General features: G+C 41.9%; 1 protein-coding gene across 4 annotated transcripts in view; it reads right to left on the bottom strand.

Annotated features, from left to right (window-relative positions):
• Positions 1-20,533, bottom strand: part of TBCE (tubulin folding cofactor E) — a 109,486-nt gene that overhangs the window by 70,237 nt on the left and 18,716 nt on the right. For all 4 annotated transcript variants that reach the window (XM_054975090.1, XM_054975071.1, XM_054975098.1 and 1 more), the window contains exon 4: positions 18,263-18,347. In XM_054975090.1, coding sequence (XP_054831065.1) covers positions 18,263-18,347 — 85 coding nt within the window. The remainder of the gene's footprint in view (positions 1-18,262; positions 18,348-20,533) is intronic.

Here is a 20,533-nt window from a genome sequence, read left to right as displayed (position 1 = left end):
CATGTCCTCCCACCCTTCACCAAGACTCAAGCAGATCCCACTTTGGGGGACTATTTTATGCCTCCTCCAAAGGTGGTTCTCCTGCCACACCACTTTGTCTTTCTACTGTGGAGAAGACTTCCACACAGCAGAAACACATGGGATTTGCGCCGCCAATGGCCACAGTCCACCTGCACCCAAATTTCCAAAGAGCGCACATCCCCTCCCCAAAACCTAACCTCCCGTCCTGTGGCCAGCCACTTTCTATTGATTCCTGTTATGGGAAAATCTCCCACAGCAGGAACCCACAGAATATGGCATCTATGGCCACAGGCAGAGTCCCCCTTTTAAATCCACCCCTTACAGCCCCACACTGACCCAAAGACACCCTCCCCAACATTCTCACACCGGCCACTACCCCAGGACCAGGCTGGCCAGCTGTCCCCCATTGTTCCCTATGATGGGAACTCTTAAACTCTTTCCCAGGGCAATTACACCTGAACCACAGACACCCTTCCCCAATTCCCCTACCACCTACAGAGATGGCTGGCCAGCCAGCCCCATTGTTCCCTATGCTGGGAACCAACTGCACAACAAAGAAAACACAAACACACCGTGAATAAAATTAAAAAATGGTTGTTGTGGGTTTTCCGGGCTGTATTGCCGTGGTCTTGGCATTGTAGTTCCTGACGTTTCACCAGCAGCTGTGGCTGGCATCTTCAGAGGTGTAGCACCAAAAGACAGAGATCTCTCAGTGTCACAGTGTGGAAAAGGTGTTGGCAGGTCATTTATATCTACTCAGGAGGGGTGAGGTTGAGCTGAGTCATCCTGTAAGAGTTTCCCAGGGTGTGGAATGCTAATGGCGGGAGGCTTCACTGTATCCTGAGGAGGTTCCTTTGCATATGGATTGGTGCTTGATGTGCTAATCTTCTTTGCAGGGCTATTGTCGGGTGTAGAGTGTTTTGTTAGCCTGGTGTTTTTCAGAACTGGAAACCATGCTCTATTCATTCTTAAGGTTTCTTCTTTCCTGTTGAAGTTTTGCTTATGCTTGTGAATTTCAATGGCTTCCCTGTGCAGTCTGACAAAGTAGTTGGAAGTGTTGTCCAGTATTTCAGTGTCCTGGAATAAGATACTGTGCCCTGTTTGAGTTAGGCTATGTTCAGCCACTGCTGATTTTTCAGGTTGTCCAAGTCTGCAGTGTCTTTCATGTTCTTTTATTCTTGTCTGGATGCTAAAGCGTTATATGGAGGCATGTGGGGCTTAGAACCACTGCATTGGCTACTCATCATAGGTTACGGGTTGAAAATCTACCCTTCGAGGACAATGATCTTTTCTTGTATACTACAGACGATATATTAAAGAAAAGGATGATAAGGTGACTGCTAGCTCCCTAGGGATTACCCCGGTCACACCATATAAGCACTGGTTCCTTCCCAGGCTTATCCTCACTACAATCCCAGATACAATCGGATCCCATCTCAACTGACACAACATTTCTCTTGGAACCAGCAACACACTACTTCTACACTTCCATTTAATCAGCCTCAATGGAGGTGCTTCCGTTATAAATCGAAAGATGGTTCCATTTCCCCCAGGGAGCAGTTGGGCTGTGCCAAGCAACGTTTTTGATGCCAGGACATCTTCCCCCTCCCTGTCGGTCAATCCCTGCCTCTACCTGCATGGGAAAAGATCACCTAGGATATCTGGGTACTGTCGACAATCTGGGAAGGTTGCTCCCTAAAGTTCAGGACTGTTCTTCCAGACATTCCTCTCCAGTTGAACCCTATCCTGCCTCAAAAACTGTTGGTAAAGGAAGTACAAAATGTGTTGTTGAATCAAGCAATAGAACCAGTTCCAAAGGGGTTTATTCCCACGACTTCCTTTCCTGGTACAGCTCTTTTGGCCATAGCCTTAAGCCTACATTAACAAACAAAGACAGACCGAAATACTAAAACTACTATTGCCAATATAGTGATAAAAGAATCTCACGCCAGTCACAAACATTTCCTAATTTTAGGCTAGATTACTAAAAGGTAAGATGCCAGAGACCTGGTTATGTATGGGCCCTTATCTTGTAAAACAAAAGAAAGGCTCTGATTAATATTTGTGAGCTCATTCTTCTCAAGTATCGGACTAATTCATCTTTGTCTCTTCTCACTGAAATTTGGGTATTCAATTACTAGGTGAGCCAAGGTTCCTATCTTCCCTGTATTACAGAAACATTTACGTTCTGAAAAGGGAATTTTCAAATGCAACCTTTTATTTCTGGAGTTAGTACAGCATTCAATCTAGCAGCCAAGAAAATATCTTGGTATCGAGGTATTGTCAAGGGCTTTAAATACGCTAGTAAAGCATCTGAAAGTTCGAGTCCATTATAGGCAAGAGGACAGACCCTTCTTGCTCGCTGATTTGTGCTTCTGAAATTAGCAGCAATAACTGCTTTTTGACCCTTTGGAATGTGTTTTTCTAACTTCCTTCAGAAAGTAGTAAAATTGGAGTAAAGCCTAATTGTTCCAGTCTCTGGTCAACCAGCCTCTTCCATTTGCTCTGGAAGGGATCTTCTCTCAATCTAAAAAGTAGTTTAGATCTGTAGTTAGAGGATCTTGATTCAAAGTCTAAATGCATCCAGCCAAGCTAGTGATTCTAAAGAAGAGACTGAAAATTCTTGATGGATAGCTATACTGGATACACACTTTGTAAACTGGTTATTTTTCTCAGGAATTTTAATAACAAGGAATCAACACACACTCCAGCACCATAAAGTATCATTTGATTAATTTTACCCCCAAAAGGTCTTTATAGCTGTTGGGTAACATTTCCGTCCTTCTGTGTGAAAGAAACATGCCAAGGCATTTAAATATGGTGTTATCTTGATTTTTCCAAGATAGGTCTTGGGACAACGTAATGTCTAAATATCTAAATGTTGTTACTTATTCAATGTTGGTATCTGCCATCCTCCAATCCTTTTTCTTCAGGCGGCATCCTCTTGCAAAGACAACTACTTTGGATTTTTCAGCATTTATAGTTAAGGCTTCATCAGCACAGTAGGAGTTAAAGCTAGCCAGCATGTGTTTCAATCCTATCGATGTGTGAGATAGTAGAGCAGTATCATCAGCATAAATTAAGATTGAGAGATCTTGATGGTTAAGGGTGGGTACATGGTGGGTAGGTTCTGAAACTGCTTTAATGATATCACTGATGTAAAGACTGAATAAATAGGGGGATAAAAGAGAACCTTGTTAGACACACCTTTAGAGGCTGGGAAGGTATCTGTAGTCTGGCCTTCAGGGCTACATCTGATTTTCACTTCTGTGTCACAATACAATCTAGTCAATAGCCATAGCAAGTGCCTGTTGATTGTAGTTTCCTGTTGCTTCTGCCATAGTCTAGTTGTAGATATGCTATTGAATGCAGAACGCAAGTCCATGAAGGCTACATATAAATGATTACTCTCTGTAGTGGTATACTTTTCAATCAAATGAGCCAAGACCAAGCAATGATCAACTGCAGAGCATCCTTGGTGGAACCCACCTTGTTCTCACTCAGAATTTCTGACTCCTCCATCCATTCTTTCCAGCTTATGCATAAACAAGCTTCATATAGTTTCCCGATTACTGAGAGGAGTGTAATTGGGCGATAATTCTGAGGGTCTTGCCTTTTCCCTTTATTCTTGAAGGGAACTACTTTATGGTTCCCACTACTTTATGGTGGACAAAAAGTCAGCAGGCTCTTGCCCCATCTTAGATTTTTTGAACAAGTTTATTGTTCCGAAAAAGTTCAGAATGTTGCTGTTAAAGGAAGTTTTACCCCTCCTAGAGAACCACTGTTGGTTTGTTACCGTCGATTTGAAGGACGCTTACTTTCATGTGCCAAAAAATGTTCATTACAGAAAATATCTCCATTTTCAATGGGGTTCTGAAAGGTTCCAGTACAAGGTCCTTCCTTTTGGCTTTTCCTCTGCTTCTCGGGTGTTCACCAAGGTTATGGCAGTAGTGGTTGGTCACCTCAGGGAAAAGGTTGCACTGTATTCTCCTATCTGGACCACTGGCTTATCATAGTCCAGTCCAGGGAGTCCGTTTCCCATCACACTTCCTTAGTCCTGTCAACCCTCTACCAATTGGGACTACAGGTCAACTTGAAGAAGTCTTCCCTGGTTCCACATCAAAGGATAATATTCATGGTAGTAGTGTTGGACTCCCCACTAGTTCAGATTTTTCCTACTAGAGAACAAATTACCTGGTTCCTAGCCACTCTAAACAGGGTGTGTTCTTGCAGGCACCAAGGCGCAAGGCAAATCCAAAAACTGTTAGGTTTCACGGCCTCTCTAACACTGATAGTACTGTTTGCCAGACTCCAGCTACATCCGTTACAAAATTGGTTTGTTAGGGTATTCCATCCACACTACCAGAACCTGTACAAGCAGTTCTCGGTTCTGAGGATTATATACAGATCCCTGACCTGGTGGAATGTCAAATGGAACCTAATGGTAGGGATCCCGTTTGGTTCCAAACTCATTCACCTTTTCACCTATATAGATGCCTCTCTGATGGGCTGGGGGGCTTATTCTGGAATCAATCAGGTGAAGGGTCTTTGGTCTTAGCACAAGTCCAAGCTGCATATCAACCTTCTGGAACTAAGGGCTATTCAGTTTGCTCTGAAAGCTTTCCTTCACAGTGTCAGGATCAAGAATGTCCAGATATGCACAGACAATACAACTACCCTGCATTATTTGAACAAGCCGGGGGGCATGCTCTCTCTCCTGGGAGTCCTCCCTGATTTGGGAATGGGCGATTCAATATCATGTCTTCCTCTCAGCCATCCACATTGCTGGAGAGGACAACACTTTGGCAGATACCCTGAGTCAGTCCAGGAACTAAAATTATGAACGGTCCATCCACATGGATTTCCTGGATCCTCAAACCATATTCTTACAGTGGGGGTTTCCCAGCATCGACCTCTTTGCTACTTAATTCAACAAGAGGTGCCTTGAAAAGCACTCTCAAGCAGGCAAAGGAAAGTCATCTCTAGGAGACGATTTTCAAATATCTTGGTCAGGCAATCTACCTTCCCTCCTCTCCCTCATAACCTTGAAACTCAGCAAAATGATGAGGGAGAGGGCATCTGGGGGGGGGCATTTTAGGACCGAATTTTACCAAATTTGCTGGGACCTACTCCTAGCTGTTCTCTAAAGACCTCCGAAGTTTCATGAAGATTGGATATTGGGGGGGCCATTTTATGCCCCCCCCAAAGGTGCCTCCAGCCATCTCCAATCTCCATTATTCCCTATGGGGAAAACTAGAGCTATCTAGGGGCCTGGGGTGGCATTTTTCAAGCAAAATCCACAGAATTCAGGACCTACTCCTAACTGTCCTGTAAAGACTCCCCAAGTTTCGGGGAGATGCCGGGAAAGGCATGATCTATGGGTTTCCCCAGTTGCTGTCAGTTTCTCTCCACAATAAGAAAAAATGGGGTGGCTGAGGGCACCATCTTTGGGGGGCTCTAAAATGCCCTCCCAGAAGTCCAAAATCGACCAAATTTGCAAGGGACCTACCCCTGTCCCCTAAAGACCCCCAAGTTTCAGGTGTTTGAACCCTGGGAAAGGCATGATCTATGTGTTTTCCCCCTTGCTGTCAGATTTTTCCTTGCAATAGGAAAGAATGGGGTGGCTGAGAGCACCTTCTTTGGCAGGGCTCTAAAATGCCCTCCCTTAAGTCAAAAATCAACCAAATTTGCAGGAGACTTACTTCTAACTGTCCTCTAAAGAACCCCCAAATTTCAGGGAGATTGGACCCCGGGAAAGGCATGATCTATGTGTCTCTGCAGTTGCTGTCATTTTCGCAGTAAAATAAAGGCAAATGGAGTCGCTGGAGGCACTTTCTTGGGGGGGGGCATAAAATGGCTTCCCAAGGTCCAAAACTGACCACATTTTCAGGGGACCTACTCCTAACTGTCCTCTAAAGACCTCTCAAGTTTCAGGGAGATTTGATCCTGAGGAAAGGCTTGATCTGTGTGTTTCCTCCCTGGAATAAAGACAAATGGAATGGCTGGGGGGACCTTTGGTGGGCTATAAAATGGCTCCCTACGGTTCAATCACCCTGAAACCTGGGGAGGGGGGTCTTATAGGACAATTAGCAGTAGGTCCATTGAAAATGTTGTAGGGGCGTGGCATCGACTCTGAGAATGGATGCTTGAGGCTGAGGCTCCGTTTCGATCCCACCCTAAAGCCCTGGTAAAACGCTTCAAAACACGTTCTACCCAGTCTGACATGAAGGGAAAGCAAGATCTAAATACCAAGAAACAGAACGCCAAAGCTGTTAGGAATTTACAAAGCTACTTTCCAAACTCGCAGCTTGAAAACACTGAAGGGGAGGCAGAGGGAGCGCGGGGGAAAATGGTGGCTGCCGAAAATGCTGCGGAGGCGCGAAACTCACACACCCTAGCCTATGACCCTGCCTTACAAACTTTGCTTAAAGATCTTGAAATGAGCTTCTCTAATCGAATGTCTCACTTAATGGAGCCATTAACTAAGCAAATAAGTGATCTCAAACTTGTAATGGACTCTGTTGCCCAGAAGACAGATTGGGCTCCAACCCAAAGCGCAGTCTTGCAAGAGGACGTGCGCCTTCTCCAAACTGATAACAGCCGAGTTCAAAACAAGATACTGGACATCAAAATTCATTTGCGGAGCTCTAATTTAAAATTTAGAGTGGTGGATGAGGCCCTACCAGCAGACACGGCCCTCTCTGATTTTCTGGCTGATTGGCTGACAAAAGAGCTTCAGATGGTAGACGAACCAGCCATCATGATATCAAAGGCATACAGGGTGGGGCCCAAAAACCCAGAAAAAAGGGGACCGCGAGATGTCGTAGCAGCCTTCTCTGACTGGAGAGTCAGAAAGAAGATCCTCGAGGTAGCTAGAATACGGAGATTTTTAATGTGCCATGGAACAAGGATCAGCGTCTACACAGACCTCCCGTCTGAAATCCTAGAGAAGAGAAGGCAACTCAAGCAAATAACCGAGGGGCTGAGAGCCGCTCAAATCGAATATGGCTGGTCTAGATATTCCACGCTTTGGGTCAAGCTTAATGGCAAAATGCACTTTATTTCGACTCCTGATGAGGGACTCCGTCTCCTGCACGACTTGGGCATAGAAGTAGCCATGGAAACTGAAGCAAGCTCGCAAAATAGAAAGCGAAGTCTACCGTTGTCAACTCAAAAAAATAGTAAAATTCCTGTTCGTGATAACTAATCTACGGTAATGCTAATTTCTTGGTCAGTACTGGGGTTTTAGAACGTTTAAAACTAATGATAACTTTCTATCTTTAAGGGGGTTTGGGGTGGGATTGAAAGGTTCGTCTTTTCTGTCAGCCCTTTTTTATAGGCAGTCCTTCTGACTGCTTAGTTGCAGTAGCTTCAGTGGAGTTTTTTTTTTCCCTGAGCTACTACGGATGGCTTGGCAAACCGATTATTGTTAGACCATTTAAGGAAAGTTAACACCTGATTCTACTTAAAATTTTATTTCACATATATAGCTTCTTCAGAAACCAAAGAAATTGTTAAAGTTAGTGGGTAATGTGCTTACTGAACATAGCTGAATTTAGGCATATTGGAAGAATTTAATATAGTAGGTATACATAGAAAATTTCATCTAGCTATTTTACATATATTCTATACGCAGGAGGTGGTAGTCATTGCTTAGACAATTTGTCCAAAGGGTTATACAGTGCACTAGTTAGATTGTGGGATAATACAGACTTGATTTAATTGGTTATAGGGACTTGGGAACAACTATACTTGAATAAAATTGCACATCTCTAATTCACTTGCTTAATTGATTCTCATAAATTACATAATTCTTTACAAATAAATAACAGCAAAAAATACTAAATAAAAAATAATAAAAATAAAACTCAACTACGATAAGAAAACAAGCAAACAAGACTTCCTGTTTGGGATCCATGGAGGTCTAACGCAGCTCCACTTGCGGAGCTGACCGGACTGCCGTTTTAACCGGCCGGCGGGGTGAAAATAGCCCGCGGCCGACTGCTCTCAGGCGGGGAGCAGGCAAAGAACGCTCAAGACCCTAGGGTGAGCTAGATCTCGGACGAGGGGGGGCTCTACACAACGGGTCCCTTCCCGATCCTTGAGGTCCCACCTTGCGACGGGTCGGCTATAATCTCTGCGGCAGTTTTGGGGCCAATTCGGCTGGCATAAGACCTACATACCCAAGCTTCGATTGGGGGAAGAAGCTGAGAGGAGAACTTAAAATCGAAACAGCGATTACAACCCGAGAAAAGTGAAGAGAAGGTAAAGATCATTATCTTCTGAGACGGGACAGATTGATAAAAACAGAGAGGAAAAAAAGTAGATTTTGTGAAAAGGAGGGGAAGACTCGGCAGGAATTGAATTTAAAAAGAGACTAAGTTTAAAGAAGTTATTAAAGAAATGGGACTATTGTTTTGAATACCTGTGGCTTTGGAGCTGTGAGAAAAAGACACCATCGCGAGATCTGCTGTGGGAAGACGGGAGACAGGAAGTGCGTAATAACAATAGAGTGGCTGGAGAGAAGCGGCCCTTGCTGGAGGGCAGGAAGTAGGGAATCGCCATTTTTGAAAGGGGAAGGGTCGCGGCTTCAGCGGAAGAGGAAGTAGGCCATCTTGGATTACAAAATCATAGAGAAACCATAGAGAAAAGACGCCCGACATTTTGGACTCTTTAAAATTTAATTTCTATAAGAAGACCGGGACATTTAAAATAGAAAAACGTTAAATTTTACGCCACGGAGTTAAGGAAGAGAGCGGATTCGTGGGAGCGAGCTAAAGCAAGCCCCACGATGTCAAAAAAAGAGTGGCAATCGGCAATAGAAAACCTGGATAAAAACCTGGACAAAAAACTTTTAGATATGATTAAAGAACTTAAGGACACGAAATTGGAGCTGATAAAAGAGGTTAAAGAGGTTACACAGACAGTAAAATCGGAGCTGTCAGAAGTGAAAAAAGGTATGGAAACAATACGAAGTGAATTACAAGGAACGCAGCAGAGAGTTAAAACAGTAGAAGACGCGATGGAGAATTTAGCAGACACGCAACAAACAGAGATGAGATTGGTGAAGGGGAGAATGTCAGTTGCAGAAACTAAACATATGGAGAAGCAGCTACGTTTTCGTGGCTTGCCAGAAGTGGAAGGAAAGTCAGCGCAAGAACAGATGACTGAGGTGTTGGCTGAGTACCTGGGGAAGGAGGAGGAGGAAGTTGTGGCTATCCTAGATGTGGCATACCGTGTGAATTCGAGAATAGCAACCCAGAGGAAACTACCAAGAGATGTGATTGTGCAGTTTACAACACGAAATATGAAAGAGAGGATTGTGACAAAACAGTTTCAAGATCCATTGGAGATTGATGGCAAGACGATTATTATAATGAAGGAACTGCCCAGATCAGTGTTACTGGACCGGAAAAAATATAAAGTGCTAATTCAGATTTTGAAGGACATGAAAATCAGGTACAGATGGGAGTTACCGGAAGGAGTGTCCTTTGAGTTTGGAGGGGCCAAAAAACGCATCAGATCTGAGCGAGAGATGGAGCGATTTATTAAGGACAATGAAAAAGACTTACCAACAAGATCATGAGTATGGAGTGTAAAGTATTATCTTGGAATGTAAATGGACTAAACTCACCGAATAAGAGGAAAAATACTTTTCACTGGCTACTAAAACAAAAATGTGACATTGTTTGTTTGCAAGAGACCCATATCAGAAAGCAAGTGCCAACTATTGAAGATTGGACTTACAAATTGCTGTATATGGCTGAAATGGACAAGATGACAAGAAAACTGAGAGATCTGGACTCAGGGCAGTTCAACACAGACTGGGAGAAGCTGAAACAATACCTGGAGAAGAAATGGGAGGTGGGAGGAAAACTGTGGCAGTTTGAGAACTACTGAAGTATTGAAGTAGAGGGGGGAGACTTTACCGGGGGGAGAAGAGATAAATGTGAATTAATAAGCAGTCAGATTAATAGATTGACATATATATAGATATATATAGGTTAACAAACAGAACATAGAGAAAATAATTAATTATAAGGACTAAATATAAGGAGCGATTAACTAACAATATTTTCTTTTTTTCTGATAAGTTTTGTACCAAACTGAATGTCTGAAGATATAGATGGGTCAAATTGATTGACTACGTGATGAGAGATATATAGAACTATTATAAAAAGATAGAATGAGTAATATATATAGAGAATAAGTCAAATTGTTTGATATAAACGAATGTATGATCTATACGGTTTATGATATATAGAAATATCTGAAATTGAAAAATTGGGATAAATTGTTTATCTAAGATGGAAACAAAGACTTACAGTTTGGGCATATAATGTTAAAAATAGTTAAGGATGTACTGCTTAGAATAATGGAGAATATATATTTGTTTTAGATAGAGGAAGCTAATAAAAGTAAGGGAAAGGGGACAAAGGGTTGGAAAGCTGTTGGAAGTCAACAAAAAGGGGGGGAAAGGGAGGGGGTTAGAGATGAAAAAATTGGGGAAAATTGAATGTAAATGTGGAAATAATAGATTCTAACCCAATAAAAATTTTTCAAAAAAAAAAAGAAAACAAGCAAACAAGGCACCATACATATATATACATTTTTATAGTGATTCCAACGTACTTTTATTCTGGAAAGCAATTGATTTTAAAACAATTAATTAATTAACTATCTCACTTGTATATATATATATTTATTACAGTTATATTAGGGGGGAGCTCACACTTACTTACCTGATTAATTACTTCAATTAAATTAACTTATTTTGAATCAATTTGGGTAGAAAGGAACTAGGGGAGGGGGGAGTTATATTCTGTAGGGAAAGCATATACTCTGTTTTGCCTCTTCACAATCTGTTCTGCTCTTCTTATCTTTCGAAAGGTGAAAAGCGGTTCACCCTAAGGTCCCTTCATTGGTGTTGCATTGTGTTGGTTCACAACCAAGGTGATCTTTTGGTGAACATTAGAGTTATAACACGGTATACTGAAACTGATTATGAACCTGTTTTTATTATTGATTAACTCACTGCTGTAGATAGATTACCAATATATTGATTTAGCTTAGCAAATAATTATCCTGACTGCATCTTGTTCTACTGCTATTTTGACAGTCCATTTAGTATTTACTATACCAGTGCTGTGTTACTGACACTGATTAAGTGAAGACTAATACTTAATTGTTGTAACTGTTTTAATAGTCTGAAAAGCTTCTCTTTTACATCAGTGTGCCCGGATTCTGTTCCAAGGGATACCTCTGAATCTCTAAGTAGTTGGTCATGGCATCTCAAGAAGGGCTTCATATTATATCTCAAAACATGCGAGGGTTAAAATAACGTAGTGGAAAGAAAAAGGGTTTTATCCAGATTAGCAAAACTCGATGTTGACATCGCATTGATACAAGAAACTCATTTACATGCACCATACGAATCAGAACTCAAGGCTTCATGGATACAGATGCAATTTCATGCAAAGGGCTCCTCAAAATCCCGGGGCATAGCAATTCTGCTGTCAAGGAATATTCAGTTTACACACAAAGCTATCTTAAAAGATCCCAGGGGGAGGTTTCTGTTTGTAAAAGGCCAGTTAAATGGCCAACTAGTTACACTGGCCTCAGTATATGCGCCCAATGCAAAACAACTAGACTTCACAGAGGAAGTACTACAGAAGTTGAAAGATTTTCAGGAAGGTCCGGTAATAGTGGGCGGGGACTTTAATTGTATAGTAAATCATAATATGGACAGGTCCTCCTCTTGCCGTACCAACACTAAACCCAAAAAGAAACCTGAATCTACCCTCCCAGACACAAAACTACTCACACTCTTTAACCAATTCCATCTGATTGACATCTGGAGAGAAAAAAAATACATTGGTCAGAGACTACACTTATTACTCGCCACACCATGGGGTATATACCAGAATAGACTATGTCCTTGTGTCTACTGATCTCACTGACAGGGTGTACCACTCCAGAATAGGGAACATAGAATACTCTGATCATGCGTGGGTAAACTGTATGTTATCATTAACCTCAGAATATAATAGAGAAACTGGACGTTTAACAAAAATTTAATACTCAATGAAAATACTGTGGTAGTAATAGAACAGTATATCAAACAATACCTTGAGGAAAACCAAACGGGACAGTCCTCACCCCAAATAATATGGGACGCCCTCAAAGCTGTGCTAAGGGGACGACTAATAGCACTATCGGCTTCCTTAAATAGGACCAAAAGACAACAAAAGCAGGCCTTAATCGATAAAATCAATAGCTTAGAACACCTGCATAAGAAAAATGGCAGCAAGAAAGTTTATAAGCAACTGTTGCATGAACGTAAAGCGCTGGAAGCCCTAGAGACTCATAAAATCCAAAAAAATCTCTTGTATGTATTGTCGAAGGCTTTCACGGCCGGAGAACGATGGTTGTTGGGGGTTTTCCGGGCTGTATTGCCGTGGTCTTGGCATTGTAGTTCCTGACGTTTCGCCAGCAGCTGTGGCTGGCATCTTCAGAGGTGTAGCACCAAAAGATGGAGATCTCTCAGTGTCACAGTGTGAAAAAGATGTAGGTCATTTGTATCTACTCAGGAGGGGTGGGGTTGAGCTGAGTCATTCTGTAAGAGTTTCCCAGGGTGTGGAATGCTAATGGCGGGAGGCTTCACTGAATCCTGAGGAGGTTCTTTTGCATATGGATTGGTGCTTGATGTGCTAATCTTCTCTGCAGGGCTATTGTCGGGTGTGGAGTGTTTTGTTGGCCTGGTGTTTTTCAGAACTGGAGTCCATGCTCTGTTCATTCTTAAGGTTTCTTCTTTCCTGTTGAAGTTTTGCTTATGCTTGTGAATTTCAATGGCTTCCATTGAAATTCACAAGCATAAGCAAAACTTCAACAGGAAAGAAGAAACCTTAAGAATGAACAGAGCATGGACTCCAGTTCTGAAAAACACCAGGCCAACAAAACACTCCACACCCGACAATAGCCCTGCAGAGAAGATTAGCACATCAAGCACCAATCCATATGCAAAAGAACCTCCTCAGGATTCAGTGAAGCCTCCCGCCATTAGCATTCCACACCCTGGGAAACTCTTACAGAATGACTCAGCTCAACCCCACCCCTCCTGAGTAGATACAAATGACCTACATCTTTTTCACACTGTGACACTGAGAGATCTCCATCTTTTGGTGCTACACCTCTGAAGATGCCAGCCACAGCTGCTGGCGAAACGTCAGGAACTACAATGCCAAGACCACGGCAATACAGCCCGGAAAACCCCCAACAACCATAAATCTCTTGTACTTGAAACAAAAATATTGGAGTCATTCCCCGAGGACTCTTCGCTACCTTTCCTGGAAAGTAAAGAAGAAAACGATTAGTAGACACATTAGACTTATAAAAGACACCGACGGTCAAATCTTTACTAGATCCAGTGACATAATGAAAGTATTCAAGACATTTTACTCAAACTTATATTCCACAACTAAACCAGACGGAGCGAAAATTAGGCACTATTTATCTAAACACAAAACTATTAGGAAACTAGCGGAAGCTCATAAGCAGATAACGGACAATCCGATTTCCAACACAGAAATCACTGAATCCATTAAACGATTAAAATGCAACAAGGCATCGGGACCCACCGGATACCCGGCTGAATTTTATAAGAGATTTGCCCCTATTTTGAATCCGCCCTTGCTATCGGCTTGTAATGCTATATTTGATTCAGGTGCCCTCCCCAGACCTTGGACGGAAGCAGCTATAACATTAATTCCCAAGGAGGGAAAAGACCTTGCAAACCCTGGCTCCTACAGACCAATATCACTGCTGAATGTTGATTATAAAATCTTCACTTCAATCTTGGCACAGCAAATGAATTCATTTGTTGGACAGTATATATGTAAGGATCAGATTGGTTCCATCTCCAACAGGGACATATCAGACAATATTTACAAAGCCTTGAATATCTTAACGTTTAGCAAGCAATACAATGTGCAATCAGTGTTTTTGTCCTTGGATGTAGAAAAAGCTTTCGACTCCTTGGAGATCCCATACTTACAACAGCTTCTTGCTCACATGAATTTTAGCACTAACTTTCAACGGGTAATTAAAGCTATTTATGGTTGCCCCAAAGCGAAACTCAAAGTTAATGATGCATCAACACAGTTTATTGATCTTCACCGAGGCACACGCCAAGGCTGCCCCTTATCCCCTATCCTCTTTGCCCTGGCAATAGAGCCTCTAGCGGAAGCGGTTAGGAATAACAACCAAATTCAGGGCATAACTATCAACAAAAATACCTATAAATTATGCCTATTCGCCGACGATATCCTGCTGTTCATTACGCAACCTTTAACATCCTTAAGATATCTCCATGAGGAGTTATCACAATTTGGACAGATATCTGGCCTATGTGTTAAACAAAATAAATCTAGCATTCTCCCCATAAATTTGCCTGACTCAATAGGTAATGCCATACAGCAACAATTCCCATATCGGTGGGCCCAATCACATCTACACTACCTAGGTATAAATATCCCACAGAACCCAGCTAGGTTGCTTCAAATCAATCATCTGCAAAAAATGAAGGAAATTAAAAGTACTCTTCTTAACTGGAACAAACAGAATTTGTCATGGTACGAGAGGTACCACCTAATAAAATCGTTCATCCTTCCAAAGCTAATATTTCTCTTCCGAACCATTCCGATAGACATCCCTCAGAGCATCCTAAGTCAATGGCAAACAACTTTAAATAGATTTCTGTGGCAATAAAAATGTCCTAGGATAGCCTTTAAATCCTTGCGCACTCGACACTCTAGTGGAGGCTTTAACTATCCAGATGTGGGACTTTATTATGCAGCAGCCAGACTATCGGACGTGATTCATATCCTACACCCTGCAGTACATTCTGATTGGATCAATATTCTGCATACATATCACCAACCCAACACAATTCGCGAAACATTTTGGGCCAATCATACTTGCCGCTCCCCCTCAACTAGTCATAACATCTTCCTTACGACACTATTGAAGCACTGGGACAGGCATAAGAAAAATTTGATTCCAGTGATCTCTAGAATTTCCGTAATAACTGCACATGAAGGTCTACCTCTCCATCACAACGTAACAGCGCTGAAGGTTTGGGATAGCTTTAGGGAAATAAGATTATTGGATGTAGCGTCTAAGGAGGGCATAATAGACAGGGCTGAATTGAGCCACAAAATGGAAAAAGAGGTGCCATGGTTCTTCTACTTTCAGCTGAGCTATCTCTTAGGTGAGCTCGGGATACGGAATATTCTGACTGAACCGATGACTGATTTTGAAAGACTCCTAGACTCCCACTCACTCATTCGTAAGGGTTTGCTGTCCAAAATTTATAACATATTGTTGAGCTCCCAACCTGAGCAAAATGGGGTACTAAAAAATAAGTGGCAACAAGATTGTGGGATTAGCATCTCAAGAACAGATTGGGAGCAAGTCTGGTCTTCTAAATTGATAAACTCCCATGTCACCAATGTGAAATTGCAGGCCTACAAACTCATACACCGATGGTATCTTACACCCCAGAAATTGGCAAAAATATACCCCAAAAGGTCCCCCTTATGCTGGAAAAAGTGTGGAGGTCAGGGGACATTCATACATGCCTGGTGGGAGTGTCAGTCCATAGCAAATTTTTGGCAAGCGGTCTTCTGGGAAATATCTAAAATTGCAGCTCATGCTATACCCTTGCACCCTGAGCTAGTATTCCTAGATATCTGGAAAGATTCACTTGTACCCCAACAGCAGAGGGATTTGATTCGAACATTTCTGGCTGCCGCCAAAAACGCGATTGCGGCCAGATGGAAATCTCACTTTCCCCCAAATCTTGACATCTGGTACAGAATGGTATGGGATCAACTTATGATGGAGAAATTAACAGAAAGAATACAGCTTCTCTTGAACCCCTCGAAGCCCTCCAACTTCTATGCAAAATGGTGTGCAAGTGAACAGGAAAGCAACGGAGAAACACATGTAAGTACATTCACATGTCATACACATATAATTTGTCTAGTGTAGTCTGGCTCCTAGACTATCTGGTCTATTAAAAAAACAGAGAGTCTCTAATTCCTCCGTGAAGGTCCATCTGGCAGTCATTGCAGCCTATCATGAAGGAGTGAAGGGAAAGTCCCTCTTCTCCCAGCCTGACTGCAAATCCTTCCTTAAAGGGTTAGCTAATGTTCATGCTCCAGTGCCAAAACCACTCCTCAGTGGAGCTTATCTTTGGTTTTAACAATACTCTTGCATAAGCCTTTCAAGCCTCTAGCTACCTGTCCTCTTAAACTTCTGACAACCGAAAGCACCTTCTTAGTGCCCATAAGATCAGCTAGGAAGGAGGGTGAGTGAATTGCAAGCCCTGAGGTACGAGCCATCTTTCCTCAGAAAGTTTGCAGACAAAGTGGTTCTCTGTCCAAGCCTACAGTTTCTACCCAAGATAGTCTCTGCTTTCCACCTCAACCAAGACATTATTCTGCCAGTATTTTTCCCCTTTGCCCTCTACAAAGTCCGACAGACTCCTGTACACACTGGATGTCAAAAGTGCACTGTGTTTTTACATAGATAGGACTATCACCTTCAGAAAGGACCCTGACCTCTTTATCTCATTCAGAGGACCCAAGAAGAGACAGAAGGTCACTGCTCAGACCACCTCTAACTGATTGGTGTGGCTCATCAAAGAGTGCTATAAACATTCCAGACAGCCTTGCCCACTGGGCATCAGGGCATACTCTACAAGAGCCCAATCGACTATGTCAGCATTTAACACGGGTATTCCACTAGTGGACTTATGTAAAGCAGCCACCTGGTCGACACCATCCACCTTTATTCGGCATTATGCCATTGACAGACTCCAGAAGGGATGCTGCATTTGGCAAAGTAGTCCTGATGAGTCTCTTTCGCTGAAGAGCAATATGCCTGCCTCCTAGGTATGTTAGCTCGCTAATCTCCCATGTGGGACACCACAGAAGACATGACAATGAAAACAGGGTTGCACTTACTCATAACTTTTGTTCACTGAGTGTTCTTCTGCGCAGGCACACATCCCTCCCTCCTTTCCCTGCCATGTGCTCTTTAATATACTAATTTCTCCTTCTTCACCGGCAGCTTAGAAAACTGAGGGAGGGATCTGCTTGCCCCGCCTTTTATATCCGTGCCAACTGAAAAAAACATGCAAAAAGGCCAGGAGAGCGTCTTGAACATTTTGGAGCTTTGATATGTCCATGGCTGGCCCGCACATGAGCAGTTCCCATGTGTGCCTGCTCAGAAGAACATTCAATGAACAACAGTTACAGGTAGGCGCAACCTTGTTTTCCTGATGGATCGCTCTGATAGGAAGTTCTTCCTAATATTTAGCTGAAAACTCTTTTGATTTAATTTCAACCCATTGGTTCTGGTACAACCTGGGGTAACGAAGAACAACTCTATGCCATCCTCTATATGACAGCCTTTTAAGTACTTGAATATGGTTATCATATCACCTCTGTCGTCTCCTTTCCAGGCTAAACATACCAACATCCATCAACTTTTTCTCATAGGACTTGGTCTCCAGAACCCTCACCATCTTCGTTGCTCTCCTCTGGACACATTCCAGCTTGTCTATATCCTTCTTAAATTGTGATGCCCAAAACTGAACACAATACTCCAGATGAGGTCTAACCAGAGCAGAGTAGAGTGATACCATCACTTTCCATGATCTGGACACTATGCTTCTGTTGATAGAGCCCAAAATCACATTGCCTTTTAGCTACCATATCACACTGCTGGCTCATGTTCAGTGCATGGTGTACTAAAACCCCTAGATCCTTTTCACACTTACTTCTGCCAAGACAAGTCTCCCCCTTCCTGTAATTATGCATTTGATTTCTCCTACCTAAATGCAGAACTTTGCATTAAATGAAATTCATTTTATTTGTTTTAGCCCAGTTTTCCAGCCTGTCAAGATCATCCTGTAGCCTGACTCTGTTTTCACCAGTATTTGCTATACCCCCCAATTTAATATCATCTGCAAATTTAGTAAGTACTCCCTCTATTCCTTCATCCAAATAATTTATAAAAATTTTGAACAGAATTGGACCCAGGACTGATCCCTGAGGCACTCCACTTGTCACTCTCCTCCAAGAGGATAAGGAAGCATTAACAAGCACTCTTCGGGTGTGATCTGTCAACCAATTACAGATCCACCCAACAGTTTTATATTTTAATATTAACTCACCTGCATTTAAAATACTGTATTCCTTCATGGTTACCATTATGTTTTCCTCTTTGATGGTTGTCCCATTCTATTCCAAGCCAAATACCTACCATAAGTATAAACAGTAATTTATGAATGTAAGATTCAGAGTAAAAAGGTTTACTATTCCACAAGTTTTGCACTCATTATATGAATGGTTACAACTGTCAGGCAAAGTCTTCAAATAATTCTGCAATTAATTTTAAGCCATGCTAAGCCACATGCTAAGCCATGCTAAGCCACTTAAGCCACTGCATCACTGCAGTGATTTGTTAAAAAAAAAAAAAAGAATGGCTAAGAAGAATGAAGCAGGAAGTCTTAGGAGTTGTCTGTATTAAGCTTAAATCAGTTATAACTAGTTCTTCCACATACATCTCTATTACATGTAGTTGCACTCAGTATTGGGTCATGTGGAGGAGCTCGGCATGCAGTGTCCAGAGCTTTTATCTTTACATGTTGATCAAGTATTTGCATTTTAATGAGATTTTAAAAGTCTTGATCGATGAGAGAAATACTGACCTATTTTATGAACAACTGACATTCAAAAAAACCCCAAAACAATGAAATGCTGGTGTATGATAGCAGAGCATCTGACCAGAGTTAGAACGAAGCAAAATGAATTCCTGTCAAAAGTACATAATTTGCAAAAGGTTATCTGGGGAAAAAAAAGCTACAATAAAATAATTAAAGAAGAAACCACTACAGGTATATTTTAGTTCTTAAACTGGAGCAATTCATAGATAATATGCATTAGCTTCAGCAAAAGTACTTTGTATATTGTGGCCTAAAAGATCTAGCACCATAAGTAGAGGGCAACCAGAGACCAGTGACTCAATATTAATTTCTAGCTAAAATAATGTGATCAGAGTTTGCAGAACTTTGATACTTGATGCTTAAGAAGAACATAAGAATCCTAGTGAATTAACCAATGTTCCATCTACTCCAACATCCTGCCTCACAGAATGGCCAAGTAATTAGTCTTGGGGGGCCAACAGGGCACAAAGGCCAAGAACTTCCCTGATATTGCCTCTTGACACTGGTATTCAGAGATTTACTGCCTCTAAATGGGAAGGTTCCTTTTAGTCACCATGGCTAGTAGTCAGACAGACCTATTCTCCATGAATCTGTCTAATCTCCTTTTAAAGCCATCTATGCCTGTGGCCATCACTATATCCTCTGGCAATGAATCACTCACTGTGTAAAGTAGTATGTCCTTTTGTCTTTCCTGAATCTACTGCTCATCAACCTCATTAGATGCTCCCAAGTGCTAGTATTTTAGGAGAAGAAAAAGTTTTCCTGTCTGCTTCCTTCTAATTAGTCCCCTCATTTTTGTAAAGTTCCCTGTTTTGAAAACAAATGTTACTGTTTTTTACTTGATATGAATGCTAAATCCAATAGCATTGTGGTAACTGTTCTCAACTGGTACAACATCTACCTACACCTTGCACCAGGTCTTGAGACCCGCTCAGAACCAAATCCAAGATCCCGATCCCTCTGGTTGGCTCTGTGACCAACTGTTCCAGTGCACAGTCTTTAATGATGTCTAGGAATCTCATTTCTACAGTGTGACTTGAGCACATTTACTTAATCAATTTGAAAGTAGCTGAATTCACCCAGTGTCACAACATTATCTGTTTTAGTCACCTCTTATTTCCTTCTCCAAGTCAAGATCAGCCTCATGGGTTTGATCAGATGGGGGATTGTACACCCACACTTTTAAGTAGCCTTTGGGAACAATACTTCCACTTAAATCACTTCTGTTGGGTTTTCCCTCTAATGTTGTCAAGTCTGAATCAATCATACAAGAAACTTGCTTTGTAACTGTTACCCTTTCTCAGGCCCCCATTCTCCAGTAACTTTGTTATTATAATACTAAGAGGATTGGAGTAAAGGAAAACAAAGAAGCAACCAATACCCACTACAGAAATAAACTGGCTTCTTAGTTATTTGCATCAAGCCTACCATGTGGTTCCTTCAAGCCAATAATCCCCTCATAATAAACCAAGTGAATGCCAGGTGACTCCCTGAGTCCAAGCACTTCCCTAACTGAGGATACGACGACGGATTGGTCCTAAAAGTTTCAATTATAGCAATAAGGATAGAAAATAAATGAAAAAAAAACTCAAAAAGAATTTTGTTGGGTATGAAATTTAAGTCCCTAGTTTCTGGGCCTGAACAAGGGGTGTGGTCACACTAGCAAGGAATAGGTAGGATTTTCCAAAAGAGATAAGCAGGATAATACAAGAACCATCG

The sequence above is a fragment of the Eublepharis macularius genome, chromosome 1, assembly GCF_028583425.1.
Source record: "Eublepharis macularius isolate TG4126 chromosome 1, MPM_Emac_v1.0, whole genome shotgun sequence".
Taxonomy (NCBI): Eukaryota; Metazoa; Chordata; class Lepidosauria; order Squamata; family Eublepharidae; genus Eublepharis; species Eublepharis macularius.
The sequence above is the reverse complement of the archived record's forward strand: the minus strand, read 5'-3'. Positions and strand labels throughout refer to the sequence as shown.